The sequence below is a fragment of the Epinephelus moara genome, chromosome 18 (genome assembly GCF_006386435.1).
Source record: "Epinephelus moara isolate mb chromosome 18, YSFRI_EMoa_1.0, whole genome shotgun sequence".
Taxonomy (NCBI): domain Eukaryota; kingdom Metazoa; phylum Chordata; class Actinopteri; order Perciformes; family Serranidae; genus Epinephelus; species Epinephelus moara.
The window spans coordinates 13,483,725-13,503,570 of record NC_065523.1 but is presented as its reverse complement, the minus strand read 5'-3'; the positions used below and the strand labels follow the sequence as shown (position 1 = coordinate 13,503,570).

The following is a 19,846-nucleotide window of genomic DNA, read 5'->3' as shown; positions in this document are numbered from 1 at the left end:
CATCTGTCAATGTCAATGTAAATCCAGCATGCTGTACAGTAAATAAACATGCATACAGTACATGCACATGCTGTACATAATCATCCAGCCTATGTATATTCATTTAGTACTTATTTCTTTACACCAACTGTATGGTTTAAAACCTACAGAACACACAGACATTTCATTTTTTTTTTATTGTATTTCTATTGTTGGCCATTGGTGCTTTTTATATATATTTATATAATACTTATATAAACAGCTATTCTTTCACATAGCCTGCAAGAGAACATAATAGTCCTGTCTGTATCTTACTTTTATTTGTCCTCCTGTTATGTCTGTTTATGTGTAAGTACAATGCCAAAAACCAAATCAAATTCCTTGCATTGTACCCAGGGGAATCGTAGTGGGGGGAAACTGGAGTTATTGGGAGTGGGGCCCTGAAAAGCCTGGAATGAAAATGTTGTTTTTGTTTGCAGTTTTTTTTTTTTTTAATTTCTAAGTAATTAGTGCTATTACTTAACATAATGTGGCTGAGTAACTTGGTCGAAGGATTAAACTTTGTATTTAAAAAAAATAGTGAAAGCTCTATGAGGCCCCTCTCACCCTTTAAAGGCTCAAAATGGTTTAGTCTGCCCCTGCACTAGGAATCGTGAGCACTAATGTACACTGTGGTGACTTTCAAAACAGAAAAAAAGGAAATGAAAAAGACTGGACGCAAACTGACTGTAAAAATAAAGTTTCAAAAGGTGCGTAAGAGAGACATAGACCCAGAGAGGAAGGGTAGGGGGCCCACAGAGACTGCTAAGGCATAGGGACCAGACTTTGGTGCTACGCCCCTGTATGTATACCAACACATAGGCATCCAACAAAAGTGATTCTAATTATGATTTATAATATTTTTGTCTAGTGTGATATACCCCTGGCTCTTTTGTTGTTGTTCTATTTGTATACTGTTTCCTGTATACTGAATCAGCATTATTTAGTCTAATTAAAATTACATATATATATGAAAATGAAAAAAGTAGCCTAAATAAAGCCCATTTTCAAAAAAAAAACCGTCAGATGTATAAACTTGTGTAGGTGTACGCTGCAGTTCCATTTCTAAACACTTGGCGGCGCACTTTGAGCTCTCACTTCAGTCTCCATTGATACTGTTGTAAACGGCTGGGGGAGGTGCTTAAAAGACGGACCCAACACGCGTCCAATCAAATGTGAGATTCCCCCCAGGATGGACCAATCATCTTCTGAGAAACGTGTGCGGAGCTCCGTTTGATTCAGCCTCTTACGTTACCGTAGCCTCTTCGGTAGACACGGCCCTCTTTTAAAGTTCCTGGGGGAAGAGTGAAGGGAACCGGACAAACCGAAGGAAAGGGGCCAAGATTGAGCTCAAAGGATAATTATTCATACATTATTTACCCCAGGAGGACTGCTGTTAAACCGAAGACAAGGTTCGGGGACATTATGTTTGATTACAAGTTATATTACATAGCTAACGTTAGCTAACTAGCCGTTCAGTCATGCTCCTGCTAGTTTATATGGGGCGCTGACGTTACTTGGCTAGTAGCTACCTAGTTAGCTTGGTTAGCTCAAGCTCGCAGAAGCTCATTCATTGTTAGATTCTGCTAACATTGCTCGATTAGCTATTGCGAGGCGCTCGCTAGCTAACCCATGTGAATTAAAACGTACACCATGACTAATTACCAGTGTCCGTCTCTTTTGCTCTCTGTTTTTTAAACCTAAGGTGCTACACGGAAACCAAGGTCTTGACTGCCCGAGAACGTCAGAAAATAAAGAAAATGGCGGAGCCAGACAAATTAAACATCGACTCTATAATTCAGCGTCTCTTGGAAGGTGAGGAGCATCAAACCCACTGTGTAGCAATGTACTTACATTACACTATTATATATTTTCTTTGTAGTGGGATGGGTAATATATAGCAGGTAAATCGGCTAAAGTTAAAGGTATGCTGTAGAAGCGTTAGCCTACTTAAGGTTCCTGTGCTCTCCAGCCCGATGGTTGGATATGGATGAAAAATCTTAGCCAAATCAAACCTGCTCTTCACACATTGTTTAGCCAACGTTATATGTGCATATTGCATTTTTATTATAGCCACCTATTTCTGTTTTCATTAGAATACACTGTTACCGTGTTGTCTGCAAATCAAAGGGAAATCGGTGACGTGAGAGAGTGAAGTACCACCAAAAAAGAAGGCACATCACACACATATTTTACGCAAATGACACCTTACACCATCCATTATTGGCTTAGGGTGTATTATATTTGATGCATTAGCTTTTTCATAAAAGAGATAATGATTTCTTACGTGTTTTTCAGTTCAGAATAAGAGAAATGGCCTGTTTGAGTAATCACTGTTATTAGTTGGGGGATTTGAAAGTGGCTATTTGCAGTATGGCAGTAAGGGATTGCTTTGACTTGTTGCTGTTTGCATTCTTTGACACTGGCTTACTGTAAGAACAGTCTTGTAAACACAGTTTTCTCAACCCCATTTGTAGCCCCCTTTTCCCACCAGAGCTTCTCAGTTGCATGGGTGGATTGTTGTTGTGCTCTGTTTTGCAGCCGAGGATCTGATTACAATTTGCAGCCACAACCTTCCCCAGAGTGACTTGTTAATGAGGTGTACAAACAAAGATGCTTTGATTGGCATAGCTCACTGTAATACTGTGTGAAACTGCTGTTTGGCCCTCTAGGCTCCTCCACCAGTGTTTTTTTTTTAAAGCAATATATAGACTGCTTACATCATTCTTTTTCATTTTGTGTGCTCCCGGTGAAAAATAACATTTACGTAAGTACCTAGCCTATATTAGGACACTAAAAGTAATTTTTATGTTGTAACTGTAAAAGATCTTGTGCCTAAATGATTGACGTTTTTAAAAAATGCAACAGTATGGTTTCGTAAAAAGAAACATTTAACATTATGTAGGCAGATTCGGAGTGATTGGTAATCTGTACTGGCTGTACAAATCTGACACAAACTATTGCTCCTATGTAGGGCTGCAACGATTAATCGACTAATCGATGACTAATCGACTATTAAAATAATCGGTAACTATTTTAGTAATCGACTAATCGGTTTGAGTCATTTTTCATAGAAAAGTACTATAAAAGTACCCCAAAATACTCTTATTGCAGCTTCTTATGTTGAAATATTGGCAGCTTTACACACTCTCCCATGACGGTGAACTAAAACCCTTTGGTGTGAGTACGAAACAAGACATTAGATGACATAATTCTGAGGTTTGGGAGGAACAGACCGACATTTTTCAACATTTTAACACATTTTTCGATAAAATGATTAGTCGACTAATCGAAGAAATAATCGACAGATTAATCGACAATGAAAATAATCGTTAGTTGCAGCCCTACTCCTATGCCCAATGTGTGGAGACAGATTTGTTATGGTTGGAAGTGTGTGTGTGTGTGTGTGTGTGTGTGTGTGTGTGTGTGTGTGTGTGTGTGTCTGACGGAAAACAAGGCTGTTTTATCTTCATATCCACATGACGATTGTGTAACAGGAGCCCTGTGGACATCAAACAGAAGCATAAATCTCTTCAGAACCAACTGTACAGTTCATCTAAAGAGCACAAGAAATAAGGTTGTGACCTCTGTAGTTGCCCTTGTGAAGCAAGTACACAGGGTGTGGGGTGTGGAAATTATGCCTGCTTCACATGCACACTGATGTGTTTTTCCCCTATGGAACAGTTGGTGTACATACTTATTTGTGTGCATGTTTCCCAGGAGCAGCATCATGCATGTTGGGTGGGGGACTTGTGGCCTTAACAAAATGTGATTCATAAAAATTGTGCCTTAAGTCACAGTATCAGAAAATATTTTGGGTGTGAAAGTTGGGTACAGAAAATGTTCTTGGGCCTAACACAAATTTGATGTAAGCCTTCTGTTTATGTACATTCGCAAATATAGGACCTTCACGATCGGCCTAAGCTGAGCTGGTGGAGGTGATTGGGATTATTTGCAAATATGCATGTGCCTCTTGGGAGTTTGACTTTGACTGTGGACCCAGCCTGCTGTGCTGTGTTTTGGACATGGATTGTTATACTTGGGCCGTGATAAGGTTGTCTGCCAAATGCAGGGGAAGACAAACAAGCCTGATAGTGGCAGTATTTATATCCTCTTATGTAACTCACTTGACCTTTTTTTGCCTGCATTTGTGGTTTTATTGCTGAGAATAACCACTCGCCGGTTAACATTACTATTGTATTCGTCTACACTGTTCAACACTTGTGAAGAACACTTGCCTCCTTATAGGTGCTGCATCATAAGATTGATAAATTACTGTATATCCAACACCAGCTCAGTCTCCTTTGGGGACAACAAGGTAACCCTCGTGCTTGCTGACTGTGTTTCGAGACCAAGCCAATTAAATGTGTTTGGATAATGAGCAGTTTCAATTGGATTACTTGTGTAGAGCTAGAGCTACGTGAACCCTGGGAGTGTGTGTTGCTAATAGCATGTCTGGAGAGCGTGACATCACATAAGCTCAGTCATAACACCCAGCACTGAGTCAGGAGTGCAGGACCAAACCAACTGTTGATTCCAGCACTCCCGGCAACCCAATGGCTTTACTGTTGTGCTGGTCCAGCTCTTTGTTTTCTGCCCCCTGATCAGTCTAGTGGAAAGCCTTTTGTCTGTACCCCTTTTTAAACTTGCTGTTGCCCACTGGCTATATGGCTAACTTTGGAGTAAGCTCTGTCAGGGCTTAGCCTTCTGTAATCCAGGTTTAAAGTGACAAGCAGCACTGCAGTATTTATTTATACCTACTTTTCACTTGCTTTTAGTTTCTGCTTTAGTATAGTGCATCCATTTGTTGATTTCGACTCTCCCCCACCCTCTCCAAGTGCCTTGCAAGCACTACTAAAACTGGATCTGTTTTCCTGAGAGATGGTCTGTAATTAAGTGCCAAGTTCTCTGCTTGTCATCACATTTCACAAGGAGTGAAGGGCATTTGTTATTTGCTCAAATTATGATTTGTTGCTCGGACACACACTTGATCACTTCACCTGTTTCGTATAAATACAAGCAAATGTTAGTTTGACAATTATTTTTCAGTAACACCGTGATACAGACAATCAAAGTTTATCTAGTTAACCTGCAGCAAGTCGTGAGATGTCGGTTCCCAAACTGTTTACATGTCATTAAATCATCCTCCGTCTCAGTAATTTGGTGTCATTAATTGTATAATAACTGTAATAAATTAAATCAGGACTTTGTATTCCACAAGTTAATCTGATCACTTGCAAAACTGGTGTTTTGTGTTGGAAGTACTCTCTCTGGTACATGAAATCAAGGGCTCTGTATTCACATGGAAACTGCTTGACCAATCACCGGAAACTGTCTGATCAGTCGCAAGTGTTTCTTTCGTGCACGCTGTTATTGACGGCTCCCTGCTTCACAGTTGTCGTGGAGATAAAATCATTTTCACCACAAAGGAAACCTGCAAGTGTAATGAAGCAGCATGTTGTACATAGAGATTGAATCCTTGTTTGTGTGAATGCTGCTCTGGTGACTGGCTCTGGTAGTGTAATCATTTTAGTCAAACTTTGCTTCATGCAGGGTGGCCGCAGGTCCTTCTTAAAAGTCCTTAAAGTATTACATTTGATTCTAGAAATTTAGGGTCATAAAATTTTTTAAAGTCTTATTTTTACTTGTAAGAGGTCTTGGATTTTGAGATGACACTCACTATCTGAGACATGTAAGAATACCACATCAAACCACCCTGTATTACTGCATCTACTAAGCAGTATATGTTTTATTACTGTTTATTTATTTTATTACTATTATTTTTGTGGATTTGCTTGTCACATTTGGGGAAAGTTTGAGGAAATTTGGCTCTTAGATGAAAAGTACCAGGAATGGTCAGCTGTAGGAGGTTGCGATTTGGAGGCGACTTGCAAGATGTGCTGCAAAGCTTTTAAACTTGGGACAATGGGAGTTAAAGCAGTTCCATATAAAAACAGATAAGCACTGACACCTCTGGAAAGATTCAGCACCACTACATCGTCAGCTCTTGTCGGATCACAGACTGGTAGAGCCAGACCAAGTGTTTCCTGACCACCGATGAGACGGGAACATTTTCTTACTCCCTTCACTATTCGCCACTCCCCAGCTGAGGATTTATTAGATAGATTTAAGGTTATGTCAAGCAAAGAAAGCCTGTTATCAGATCAGAACACTACTACTACTTTTAATTTACTTAATAGTGATTTACTGATTTACACATGAAACGATGAGTTAAAACTAAATTTTGTTTAAAAGTGTGTTTTATTTAATAGTAAACAGTAAGTGTGGCCTATTTTATTGTGTAACTTCACTGCTAAAATGCCAGGCTGGAACCCAGCTCACCATGTAACATGCCATTAAAATGGTGTGGTAGGTCTACACTCAGTTGCAAGTTTATAAGTCCTGCAATAAATGCCACTGTCATGAAATGATGTTCAGTTTTTGTTGCAGCTGTTTTAGAGAGGTGGAGGTCGTGGTTTACACTGGTGAGGAATTGTGCGGCGTTGCACTGAAGGGTGTTTTTATAATTTTGTCTGCACCAAACTACAGCATCGAAAGTGATCATAAAATCTAACACCTCCTTATAAAAGTTCAATAAAAACTGAACATTGCAATCAAAACAAAATTGTTAACTTGCAGTTCCTCCAGTACGTGTATTTGATATTTTTACCTGTTGCACACATGTTGCTGTAAATTATATTGACTTCTTTTTTAATTGTTGGTCAGAGTAGTTTGAAGACATAACTTTGGGTTCCAGACACCTTTTGGGAATTTGTTTTATTGATTAACTTTCATTTTCTAACATTTTAATAACTTAGTAACTTTCGGCTCTCGTCCTCTGTACTGAGGTGTCTTATCTGCATTTATTCTTTTTATTGGATGGATGGTTACATATGCCACACCTCTGTCAATGTTTGTTGTGCAGTGGAAGTGGCATTAATTTTTTTCTTTGTTTTGGTCTTAAAAAGTCTTCATTTGATTTTATAAAAGTGTGTAGCCACCTTGTGATGAGGTTAAACAGATTTCCAATGAAGGAAGTAGGGTACATTTGAAATATGTTTTAGGTTAGTGTTACATAGTTACAGTGTGAAAGTGGGGGTTGTTTTTTGTCAGTGTTGAACTGGAATATCTTGTTTATGGGTTGGACAACTACCATGAGTAATTGGTATCTTAATTTTTGCCTGTGCTTCCGAATCTTGCAGGAAGAAGGAAGGACAATTACAAGACCTAATGTTGCGAAACAAATCTAGATTGAATAGAACTGGAATTCTGCCGTCATTATTCACCCTTGATCTGCGTCACTTTGATTGTCACTTGTAGGTGGAAGCAGTTGTCTGTTTATTGGTGTGTTAACTGGTGAACACCTAACAACTGTCAAGTCAGTCCCATAAACATATATATAAGAGAGTGCTCTGTTCACACCCCAGCCTGAAAAAAATTGTTACTGAGACAGTTGTCTGGCAGGTCTGTCTCTCCACCACATGTACGTTACCTGTTCTGTAGGCTGTGATACAGTCTGTTGGTTGGAAATGAGACTCCTCATTAGTAGGATTGTACAGTTTGTGTTGGGATCTGCTTTGGCATCAAGCAGCAGCACATGTAGGAATGGGGGTCTGATTGATTCTGTCAGTGATACAAACAAACCAAATTCCAAACTCCATCAGGGGCAGTCTTGCATAAGGCCGCAGCAGACACACAGTCCCTGAGATGTAGTCACATGGCATCATGTACACAGCCTACAGCTGGCCTGTCGGTGCAAATATTTTATCTGAATACTGAACATGATACCTATTATTAAATATTCAAACAATATTTATTTATGTAAACACATTCACAACGTTTACCTGGCAGTGTGTAATAAAATAAACACAGAGAAAATGAGGTGGGTATACCCCCGTATACCTGTGTATACCCTCCACCACACCACTGAGCAGTAGTGATACTTTGATATTTAAGTGATATTTATTTATAAGATGGTTACTACATATACCTGGCAAACACAGCAACAAAAAATGCAATATTTTATTGATAACAAATCCTCAGTCTTCTGCCAAACTAAGTAGTTCTTCAGTGTAATTAAAATTTGAGAATGTCTGCAAGACTACCAGCTCCTTTTTCCAAGAGATATTTCTCTCTTGCTGTCATTCACATCTCACTCCTACCTTTTCTAGCATTAGAGCCATGACAACATGTGTGAATGTAAGGCATAATTTGTCAGGAAAATAAGCAGGGTTCTTGTTCAAGGCTTTATCATGATTTGTGTTTGGCTCCGTTCAGAGTGTGTGGTAAGTGTGAAAAAGCATGACAAGGAGAGACTTGACAAACCTGCTGAATTCTTCAGATTGCATCCGTGAAAGTAGCCGGATGCCAGAAACAGAATGTTATCTTCATTATTACATGATAAGTACAGTTTATACTTGATTTAATTATATATTACAACCTGTTTCTTGTCCTTTATTTTATATGTGGAACAGTGTTATTACAGCCCATGGTGTGTCATTCTTTGTTTCCTAACAGTGCATATTAAGTGAGTCCTAATTACGTGTTTGCAATGTCTTTGCAGCAGCTATATCGGCTAGAAGGGGGATGTGGGTTTCATGCTTTCTCCTAGACCTTTGAGGCTGACAGCGTCAGGCTAGTTTCCACTGATCAGGTTTTCTCAGATGCTGCATGCTGCACAGACTCATCTTGTTTTGTGGTTTGTTAAAAATGTATCTAGTATTAGTAACTTATGTTCTCCAAAACTTGGTGTGCAATGTATAATATGACCTCTTAATAACATGGTTACCTGCTGAAGTGGCTGTAAGACCAGTCTGCTAACAGAATTTGCCAGCTTGTGGCTGGTGGGAGGTGTTTACTTCCCAGTCTGATGGTCTGGCTTAAAATCTGAGGATCACGTCTTATTGCTGTGCCTTATGCCCTTCTTCATTCAGACTTTCTTACAGGCCCGAGCACAGGTGTGTCTTTGTGGTGTTACTTCATCCTTCATAAAGATCTGTCCCCTTTTTCTCCCTTTTTTTCAGTCAAGGGCTCTCGACCAGGGAAGAATGTCCAGCTGACAGAGAGTGAGATCCGTGGCCTTTGCCTGAAGTCCCGTGAAATCTTTCTGAGCCAGCCAATCCTGCTTGAACTAGAGGCACCCCTCAAAATCTGTGGTGAGTTTTAATGAGTGTCAATAATGCATCACGACCAAGTTTAAAATACCATAAAGTCTAAGATGTTACACCTCAGACTGACTGATGCAAGAGAAGATGATCACTTGAGGTTTTGCTCATGATTTGCTAGACAGTTTGCTCATCTGTAATTGCCGGTTGTATCAGTTGATAAGCACCCAGTATCAGCATAAGTGTGGTGTTTTGATTGCACTCCTCTGCTGCCCTCTGCAGGTGATGTCCATGGCCAGTACTATGATCTGCTCCGGCTGTTTGAATATGGAGGCTTCCCCCCAGAAAGCAACTACCTGTTCCTGGGTGACTATGTAGACAGAGGGAAGCAGTCACTGGAGACCATCTGCCTGCTTCTAGCCTACAAGATCAAATATCCAGAGAATTTTTTCTTGCTGCGTGGAAACCACGAATGCGCTTCTATTAATCGAATCTACGGTTTTTATGATGAGTGTAAGTGCAGAGTGCTTTTGTACATCGGAAAAATGCTAAATCTTTTCTCTTAGCTGTTGCACTAAATTCTCATGTCTCCTGTGTTGTTGACAGGTAAGCGACGGTATAACATTAAACTGTGGAAGACCTTCACAGACTGCTTCAACTGTTTACCTGTGGCTGCCATCGTAGATGAAAAAATCTTCTGCTGTCATGGAGGTAGGCGTTGTTAATATAAGGTGTTATGAACATGAAGTGATGCATATTAGATAATAAGAACCAGACTAAGCTGGGTGCATGGTTTCTTTCCAGGCCTCTCTCCTGATCTTCAGTCTATGGAGCAGATCCGCAGAGTAATGCGACCCACAGACGTGCCTGATCAGGGTTTGTTGTGCGACCTGCTGTGGGCAGACCCAGACAAAGATGTGCTGGGCTGGGGTGAAAACGACCGCGGTGTCTCCTTCACATTCGGGGCAGATGTGGTGGCCAAATTTTTGCACAAACACGACATGGACCTAATATGCAGGGCGCATCAGGTAATGTTTAGCCAGGAGGCCTTGTGCCCCTGCCAGCTGAGGCTGTGGGACGTGCATTTGTCCTCTTTCATTGCTTATGACAGAAATAGTAGTGTACCAGTATTTATTTCAGTTCTTTAGATTTAAGCTAAACAACATCAAAGATTCATTTCAAGATAGAAACATTAGTTGAAAATCTGAATCTGTGTTGCTTGGACTTATACCAACAAGCAAGTCATTGACTGACTTGCTCATTTTCTTGCTTCTGTTTTATTGTCTGTGGTATTGACTGTGGTATTTTTTTTTCCTCAGGTGGTAGAAGACGGTTATGAGTTTTTTGCAAAGAGGCAACTCGTCACCTTATTCTCTGCTCCCAACTACTGTGGAGAGTTTGACAATGCCGGTGCCATGATGAGTGTGGATGAGACACTCATGTGCTCCTTCCAGGTGTGTAAAACAGAGCCTGCGTTTGTACTTTTTATTTTGTGATGAAACAGATTTGTATCTGCTGTATGTTTTTGCTACATGAGTTTTGTTGTGACCAGTGTCAAACAAAACGTATACATTACGGGGCATTAAAGGGTGGGTCCATCTGTGTTCTTTGAAATGGAAACTCCCACACAGCTATTAGCAAAAAGCAGTGACGTAGGTTACAGCGCAGATGCACTTCTCCCACATTGCCCTTCGCTGACAGTGCAAGGTGCAAGGTGGAAGATGGTGTTAATTTATTATTATTATTATTATTATTAAACCTTTATTTTAACAGGTGAAGACACACTGAGATTCACTATAATACATTTGTACTGTATAAACACATTTGTAGATCCATAGTCAGTGTATTACCCACAGTAGATGTGGTTTCCACACCTCAAGTTTGGAGAAGCAGACAGGAGTACCAGGGCACAGAACGTAAGCAGTGAACTGCTGTGGACGCCTCTTTAGTTCGGTTCTGAAAGTCACACTATAGCACAAACTAACTCACAAAACAAAGAGCAGAGACTCCTTTTTTCTGTGATGTAAAAATTACTGTTTCTGTTAAAAAAGACAGCCCTTAATGATCCGAAACTGAAGCTGTTAAATCACCCTCTTCAAAACCACCACACTCAGAAACAGGAACTTTGCCGAGTTGCTGGACAACCGCCAACTCAATAATTTGTTTGCATTATTGTGTGACTTTCAGAACCAAGTACACAGGTTTATATGTAGCAGCAACACTGTGCAGTAACCTATTTCAGACCATGTTTCAGGGGGGTTCTGAAAAAGGTTTTAGAGGGGTTTGGGGAAATAGCATTTTGACTCCAAAACATACACACATACGACCAAAGTTAGAATTAGAATGACCATGATTAGAAAAAAGTCAGATGGGTTTCTATTGTCACTCATTACCGAGGTTGTGTCGACCAAACTAAATAAGAATTTCTTTTTATTTCCCACAGATTCTGAAGCCAGCAGACAAGAAATTGTATCCTTATGGCGGAGGGGCAGGAATGGGATCTGGGAGGCCAGTCACCCCCCCACGAAATTCAGCCAAGGCCGCCAAGGCCAAGAAATAACAGCCGCTGGACCCCCCTCNCGCCCAACGCTCTTTTTTCCTCTACCTCCCAAACTTGGTTCTCCCTCGTCACCAAACGGCAACAAAGCAGACAAGTGTCCAGGGTTCAGTCATGTTTCTTCTCGCTCGAAAACTATTTTTTAACTGTTTGGCTGTTTGCGTGCACTTTTGAGAGTGTGTAAAAAGAAAAAAAAAGTGAGAATGATACAGAGGGAATTGCTGTATTCTGTATGTATGTTTTTATTTTCTTCCTCCTGTACCCTCTGTTCTGTTCTCCTGTCATTTTATAGAGATGGCTTTGTGCCCATCTGTGATGTAATTTCCAACTTGGGTGCAGGGGAGGAGGGGAAGGGGCAGAGAGAAAGAGGAGCCTTCGCTGTTTATGTTAAGGCCCTGCACTGTTTAATGCTAAACACAAGCTTTTGTACATCCTGTTTCGGAGGTCTGTGTGTATGTCTGTGTGATGGGTGGGGAGGGGGCGGACGGATGGGGGGGTGGGATCAAGTTGCACGGTCAAACGGTAACGGCACATACCACACACGCGCGCACACACACACACACACACACACACACACACTGGGCACACAGGCGGATATACGGTATGTGCAGGTGAATCCTTGAATCAAATGGATTCACAATAAAATATTTTTTTCTCTTTTCCTTTTTGAAAACCAATGATTTAAGAACAGTCATGGATGTGAAGGGTTTTTTTGTAGATACATGAAATCAACATGGTTTGATTTCTTTTCCTTTTCTTGTTTTTAGTTCACTGAAAGCTGAAGATGAATAAAAATAACCATTTATTTGAATCATGCCATCATCACTTTGTGTTTGCCATTGCTTTGTCATGTTTGTCAGCAACCTTTGCCATGCACCGTGGCTGCGCTTTTTCTTTTAAGTGTGAAAGCTTGAATTGGCAATACAGCAGCGCAAAGAGATGTCTTATGAGAGGGACTCACTAAAATGTAAAAGCTGGAAAGTGTCATTTTGGCCCAGTTTATACTTAGAAAGGGGCATCTCATGTGTTGCTTCAGTGTGATTTAGCCAAAGAAGATGTTAGGTGACTGTAAGCGAGGACAGCCAAAAGCTGCTCTCAGAACCAGAGGTTACCTGTTTGTATCACAAAAAATAGATATTTGATTAGGAATCTCTTCAATGCAAAATGTCTATTTTTTTATAATGAGGTTGGATGATTATGAAGTACACGTTAACGAAGCTTAGCAGGGATGCTTGCAGGAACAGGAAGTGAATGGCTCTGTCACTGAGCTTGTGTTGCTCAATAATCCTCACACATAATACTGAATCACCATGTGCCGTTGATATGTTGCACAAGTAGATACCACTATTTAGCTGGCATTTAATCTGTATTGAACTTTAACACTGCATACTCGATAGAGAAAGTGGTTTGAAGGTTTTCCACATTCTTCTGTGATCAAAGGCAAATACTTTTAAAGGGAGATGCACGGTGAATCATTGCTCTGAACTTTCTGGTTCCAAGTGCTCTAGACAAGATCACTTGAGCCCGTCATGAAACTTCTTTAAATCTAAACCCACACTGACTGAGGGTTGCATGCAGGCTACAACGAGGAACACGAGCACTAAAGACAGCTCTGATTGGATGGAAATGAGTAATAGACCACATGTCTGACAGCTGTCCTTGATGGAGAATCTGAGCACAAACTCATTGTTTTACTGTGAGACAAACAGATAATACACTCAAGGTAATCATGTATAGCAAAGTCCCAGTGAATCTACCTTAACGTTCAGGTAATTACTAGGTGAACAGCTACCACTGTACAGCAATTAGTCAATAATTTTTGTATGCTTCTTAGATTGTGCTATGTAAAATATATCGGCAAGAATTTAGAAGTGCTTGCATCGCTTGTGACGGCAGTCATCTTTCTGAGTTGCTTTGTTTTGGCAGCCTGCTGTTGAAATAAGCATAAAGAGCCATAGAGTGAAATAAATCACTTTTAAAAGACTATTAAAGTAGATCCTGTGACAACTGTGAACCCTCAAAGAACACAGTCACCCTGACTGGATTCACATCCAAAAAGACAGTTTTTGCTCTTTTATACGGACCCTTTTGTTTTTTTGTTTTTTAAAGACCAATCTCCACAAAACACATACAGTAATGTCACCTATGGGCCATTTTGCATTTCCTCTACCGTGCATTATGTTGGCAAACAGGGTGTCCCCAGTGAACGCAGTCCACAGGCTGTTGCAACTGGTGAAAAAATATTTCTTTCCACAGTGTTTCAGGTTTTCTCACTGCCCATTTCTAATAACCCCAAACACGCTTTCCCCCGATTACATAATCAGTGTGTCTGGCTTGATTTGTCTGCTGCCTGTCCTCATTCTTCAGCCCTCTGTCCAAGTATGAACACATGCAGCTCTTCACATTGCTAAGGCAGTAAATATTGGTCGAGTTAAGTGCAGTGCATCAGCACATACTTAAGCAGAGGGTGGGGAGGCTGGAATTCAGCTGTCACCCCGCACCACCGTCCTCCCTCCATTATCTCAGCAAGAGGTTTTCAACTCAGTACCTCAGAAAATAAATGTTTTTTTTTTCTTTTTTTAATCAAATCAGTGTAAGTAAGCTTTATCCAAAATCCTGCCTGCTTTCTAATAAATTACATACAGTGCAACTAACTGCATCAGATACTGTGTAGGAGAGGGCAGGCGGAAAAAAAGAAGAAAAAAAAAAATCATTGGACCTCATTGTGTGCTCATGATCAATTCACATCCAGTAAGATCAACTCAGGAAGTGAAATATAAATTTAAATAAATGGGAATATATGAGGAAATCATTTATATTCATTTACTAAGAAAAATACATCAATAATCATTATTACAGGATATTCACACGTTGTATAACTTGCAGTCTTTGCTCACATTTTAAGGTGGCCAAACTGAAATGAGCTGAGCCCAACATGCTGGTGGGGAACAGTGTTATAGTGATCTGTCATTTTCATTTGGTTGATATGATGTAGAAAGAGATCTGAAAATGTACAGAAATGTATTTCAGTCTTTTAGGATAATAGAAAAAAGTTAAAGCTTGAGCGCTATGATGTTGTGGAGACTGTGTCCAAAGGGTATATCATGTCCTCAACAATGCAAAACAATGAAGTGGCTCCTGTAAGAGATAATATAAACATTATGGAACTTGTAGATCTCTGTCTTCTGAATAAATGGTCCAATAAAGGCCACTTTAATTTCCATCTCCATAGCTGTACAAACCTCTGCTTACGACATGTTTTGTTACTCTATATTTACTGTTGTTTTTACCTCTAAGAATCTGGTCTTTTTTGTTTAATATTGTTTTTACTGACAAATTTAACGCTAGATACTGCAAGCTTATTAGTGTAGGATTTTTTAATCAATCAGGGATGTTTTGCACCATGCACTGTCGCTGGGTAGATATGAAATGATTAGATTGTTACAATTCAAATGAAAAGAAACGACAGAAATTAACAGTATTTTTTATTTTGTTTGTTTTCGAATTAATCACAAATTGTCTCTGTTACAAGGTAGAAATAAAACATAGAATTTGTATATTTGTGTCTGGGTTTTCTTTCCACATGTTTCTGACCGCAACCTGAGATGCTGAATTTTATTGTTTCCTTGAGGAAAAAATGTCTACAGTATGTTAAAGAAGAAATTATTAAAAAACAAAAGAGGAAAGAAATAAAGATATATAAATATTGCAAATTCACACAACAGTTTCCCAGCACCTACATATATCCCTGTGTTCCCACCCCCACTTTGTTTCACTCCCACAGGCTAGATACTATAAACATACTGTGTGTAAGGCACGTCTATGGCACATTTATAAAAGAGTAAATAGAATAAAAATTTAAAAAAATAATAGGACTTTTTTTTTTTTTTAAATCAAACATAATCCACCTATTTTACTCACTGGCTCCCAGATTATGTCAAACTCTGTTAGTTAGTGTTGTTGTTAGTTGCCCTTGAATGTATCAGCAACACTACCAGATTTAAAAGAAGACATCCATGAGACATTGAATCTTAACATTGCACTTCCTCATAAAAAGTGAATGCAGCATCAGCTGTTGGGAAAGACTCATACATTGGCACAGGGAATGTAGTAATTTTTACACGTCTTTCTTGCCTGGAGGCAGATTTTTTTTTTCACTGCTTTGCTTTTGCGGAGGCTGCCTCTACTGTCTGTCAAACAGTTCTGCATGAGTCAGTAGCATGGGTGGCCTCTTTATCCGTGTGTGTGCATTTACTTATTTATTTGCCAGGTATCACCTGGCTCAGACAGCACACAGACGCTTCACCGATTTCAAAGAGACTGTTAATTGACTGTGTTCAGTGTGAACTGGTTGGTGAAAAAGAAAGACACACAACACAGTCTTTCTTTATACACTTTGCCAGCCTCTTCCTTTCTTCCTCTGTTTTAAAAATGTTGGTTGGCGGTATGCTTCCGTCTCTGTGTCCGTTGCAGTATATCTTTTCCCCTTTGCTTATCTTTGATGGTTTTCTGTCATGTGCTGGAATAAAAAATGTGGAGCATGGTGGCAGTAAGTTTCAGAGAAGAGCCAAAACAACTGCATTAAAACATGGAAAATAGAAATGGATGGATTACTCAAAAGTAATAATACTTGGGCGTAACTTAACGTTACTTAAGTTTTTATATTTCTGTCAACTTTCACTTTTACCCCACTACATTTCCTTTTAGCATCTTTGTTGCTTACTACAAAATAGGGTAGGAATGGAGAGAGGAAGGGACGGATGAATAAATGAAGGAATGGGAGGGAATGAAAAACTGGATTTTATTCTTTACATCATTCAAGTTGTGAGGACAACCTCATTATTTCCCTAGTGTAAAGTAGGCTCACTTTTTAAGGTGGTGTACATGTTAAGAAGAAATAAACCTTGTAATTTTTTTAAAACTCAGACTGCTTGCTTTTTTATTAACAGCATCAACTTGTACATTTTATTTTCAATACTTAAAATTAATATTAAATTAATTAATATTAAATTTAATATCATAAAATTACTTTTGATGTTTAAGTACAGAAAATATCAGATATTTTAAGACGTGTCCTCAATTAATATTTTCTAACAGGTGACTTTATCTCCTACCAAAGTAATTTTCTGGTGAGATATCTATACTTTTACTAAATTTTGGCTTTCAGGTACTTAATCCACCATTGGTGCTAACCAGGAGGAAACTCAAAATGACAGCAAAGAAACACTGAGCTACACAACTACAGTAGATGCTGCAGAAAAGACACAAAGCAACTACAGCCAGAAACAAAATGACCACAAAGAGACATAATTTATGTTCATAATTCATAATTAATGTCTTTTGTTTGCCATTTTTGTTGACTGTAATGTTAAATGCATGGTTTCAAATGTGGTAAGGTTAAACGTGTATTTCTAAATGTGGACCTCAGACAGACCATCTTTGCTTTAGGGTCCAACTAATGGGGGATCTCAACAAATAAACTAACAAAATGACACAAAGAGACACAAAGCAGCAGATAGATGTTTAAGGGCCTCATTGCATGCCTGTGCCCAGGGCCCCATTGTCTCATAATCTGCCCATGTAAATAGTTACTCTAAATTAGACCACAGTCTAAAGGAATTCACTGGAAAATATATTTTCATCTCATGCAGGTCTTCAAGAGCAAATTTCTGAATCTGTTTAATGTGGTAAAATGACAAATTACAAATGGAAACAGGGTGGAGATTTTGTTTGTAATAATACAACAAAATACAGTGATATACCATAAGTGTAAAAATAGAAAACAGAGATATTTATGAGTAAGTATGTATACTTAAAGAAAGCTGTAGCTGTAGAAGTCACTACAACAAATGCATAGGAAACATCAAACAGCACATCAAACAGCACTAGTTTCTGATGAAACGCCTGCTACAGTGTAACTTGCCGTACTTGCAGCATTGACATGAGGTGGCGGAGTGTTGCCCGTGATGGTCCTGCAGATTTATGACGGCGCAGCTCGACGTTCTCTACAGTGAAGTCACCACCTGTCAGCTCATAAATCATCCTGCTGATTTATCAGACTTGTGCACGAGTCTTCACCAGGCATCAAAATCAAGTCCTGTGTGTGCAGTGTTCCTACAAGAGAAAAAGAAATAAAAAGCTGTAAATGAGCGTGGGTGGTGTTAGCCAACTACACTGATGTATTAACAGGTAAAAATACAAAACAAGAGTTTCTAGACAATGACTGTTTTTTGATTGCCAGGAGAGCCTGGACAAAGTGTTAACCAGGATGAAGGTGTTAAAGGATGCAGCCAACCACCTTCTGTACTAAGGTCAGACAATCAGAATCCGGTTTATAAATCTGATTTACCATAAGTGCAGGAATATTCACCTGAATGCAGGAAATGAAGTGGTGGATGACCCCTAAACCCCCCCAGACGACAGCTTCCAGGGCTGAATAATGAAGCCAAAATGGAAGTGCTGAAAACTGCAGTTCTTTGAACATCCATTGGCTGGCTGGCTCCAGAAGCTGATCAATCCCCATTGACCACCATGTTAAAATGCCCAACTTTACAGCAGAATAAACATGTTTACAGCCTGCTACAAAAAACAGTTTGGTCTCTATGACAGATTTCCCCATTCATGACAACTGTGGGGGTGAATTTGTATGTAACTCACCTGTTTACATGTCATTAAGACTCAAAGTTACACATAATTAAGGACAGGGCCACTTTGAGTGACAGGCTGTTTGCTGATAGTGTCCTTGGCTTCTCCACCCTTTCACTCAGATATGGTCACTTCTAGCACCAAACAGCCATGATGGCGATGGCCAAAATGCTAGAAGCTTCAAAACAGGGCTCCACAAAGCAATGGGTGACGTCACGGAAGCTACATCCATTATTTTTACAGTCTATGTTCCCCTCAGCATTGAAATAAAACGTACGCCCTGGGACTCACTGATAACTGTGTAAAACTAGTTCATAATCTGTGATGAATGAATTCATTTGGCAACATGAAATACCTCAGCTAAGCCTTTGTGATAACAGATTGGTGTTTACTTTCCCTTCAAGTCCTTGGAGATTCCTGTCTGTTGGAGCTTAAATGCCTCGATGCTGTTTAAAGTATGCAGAAGCACTAGTCTGGATTGTTTTCTAGTTGGACTGCTTGATTTCCAAGAACTTACAACACTCAAGACGAGTTGCTGGCAAAATCCCATTTTTCAACTTTTCCTTACTTGGCTGCTGTGGGTAAAATTTCCCTTGGAGGTGGAGCAATTTACATAGTTTCACTGTTAAAAAAATGTGTGTGGATGTATGCGTTTGTACATCTGAAAAGAGGTTTTCAAAAATGTAGCATGTGACTAAGAAAACAAGTCTTGACCTGCTTCACAGTGGTAATGCAAAACAATGTCTCTTTGGTCAGTACATAGCAACATATCACTAATTCATACAGTTATTGAAGGAAACTATTTTTATGTCTATTTTAAAAAGGCAGTCAGGATCTATCAGCCTGGACTTTGACAAAGGTTCATTTAAGGATGGGATGGTGTGCATTAGGTTTCAAAGATATGTGCATTGCAAACATTTTGAGAGATAATGTGATCTTTGAAAGTGAACCCTGAATCATTAAAGGCATGAACGTCTACCCAATGTAAACAAAACTCAAACTCAGACCAGGAGATTTGAACATTTTATCACTTTAAAATTAACTGGTGAGCCATCTAACAAATACAAACACTAGACAACAGCTCAATCTCTCATTATAATGTTTTTGAATTTGTAAATGCTTGGACAGACCTGCAAACACAGGCTTGTATACTGAACTATACTGAATTTAAGAAATGTAGAAAATGACTTCCTAAACCATTACCATTTCCCTTAAATACTGGTTGGCCCTTTAACTTGGATCACAAAGCTATGCATGTTGCACTCATCATTACAACTGACTTATTAAAAAGCTCATTGCTTCACCCTTAATTACAGTCTGTAAATTGTAATAAATTGTGCATACAAAATTAAATTGCACCTCTCTGAAACACAAATCCAATTTATTGAGTTTCTCACTAATTACAATTTTAGGTAAATAATAACTGTTCTTAACAACCCCATCATTAGACAACTGGGTCATTTCTGTTACACTGCAACGTTGCTGCCTGGTGACAAAAAAGAGAAGAAGAATATTGACATGT

General features: G+C 39.3%; 1 protein-coding gene across 1 annotated transcript; it reads left to right on the top strand.

The window, feature by feature from the left end:
• Positions 1 to 1,270: 1,270 nt before the first annotated feature.
• ppp1caa (protein phosphatase 1, catalytic subunit, alpha isozyme a) lies at positions 1,271 to 12,490 on the top strand. The gene is made up of 8 exons (XM_050068199.1): positions 1,271 to 1,430; positions 1,724 to 1,833; positions 9,042 to 9,173; positions 9,405 to 9,635; positions 9,729 to 9,833; positions 9,927 to 10,150; positions 10,442 to 10,576; positions 11,566 to 12,490. Exons 2-8 carry the CDS (start codon positions 1,779 to 1,781, stop codon positions 11,680 to 11,682), a joined length of 999 nt encoding a protein of 332 aa, XP_049924156.1. The 5' UTR covers positions 1,271 to 1,430; positions 1,724 to 1,778; the 3' UTR covers positions 11,683 to 12,490.
• The last annotated feature ends 7,356 nt before the right edge of the window (positions 12,491 to 19,846 follow it).

What these genes read in the sequence shown, in the direction of transcription:
- ppp1caa (XM_050068199.1), top strand. Translation starts at nt 1,779, where the DNA reads ATGGCGGAGCCAGACAAATTAAACATCGACTCTATAATTCAGCGTCTC. An exon ending in GGCACCCCTCAAAATCTGTG is followed by an intron (nt 9,174 to 9,404) that starts GTGAGTTTTAAT and finishes TGCCCTCTGCAG; the next exon opens with GTGATGTCCATGGCCAGTAC. An exon ending in CACTCATGTGCTCCTTCCAG is followed by an intron (nt 10,577 to 11,565) that starts GTGTGTAAAACA and finishes TATTTCCCACAG; the next exon opens with ATTCTGAAGCCAGCAGACAA.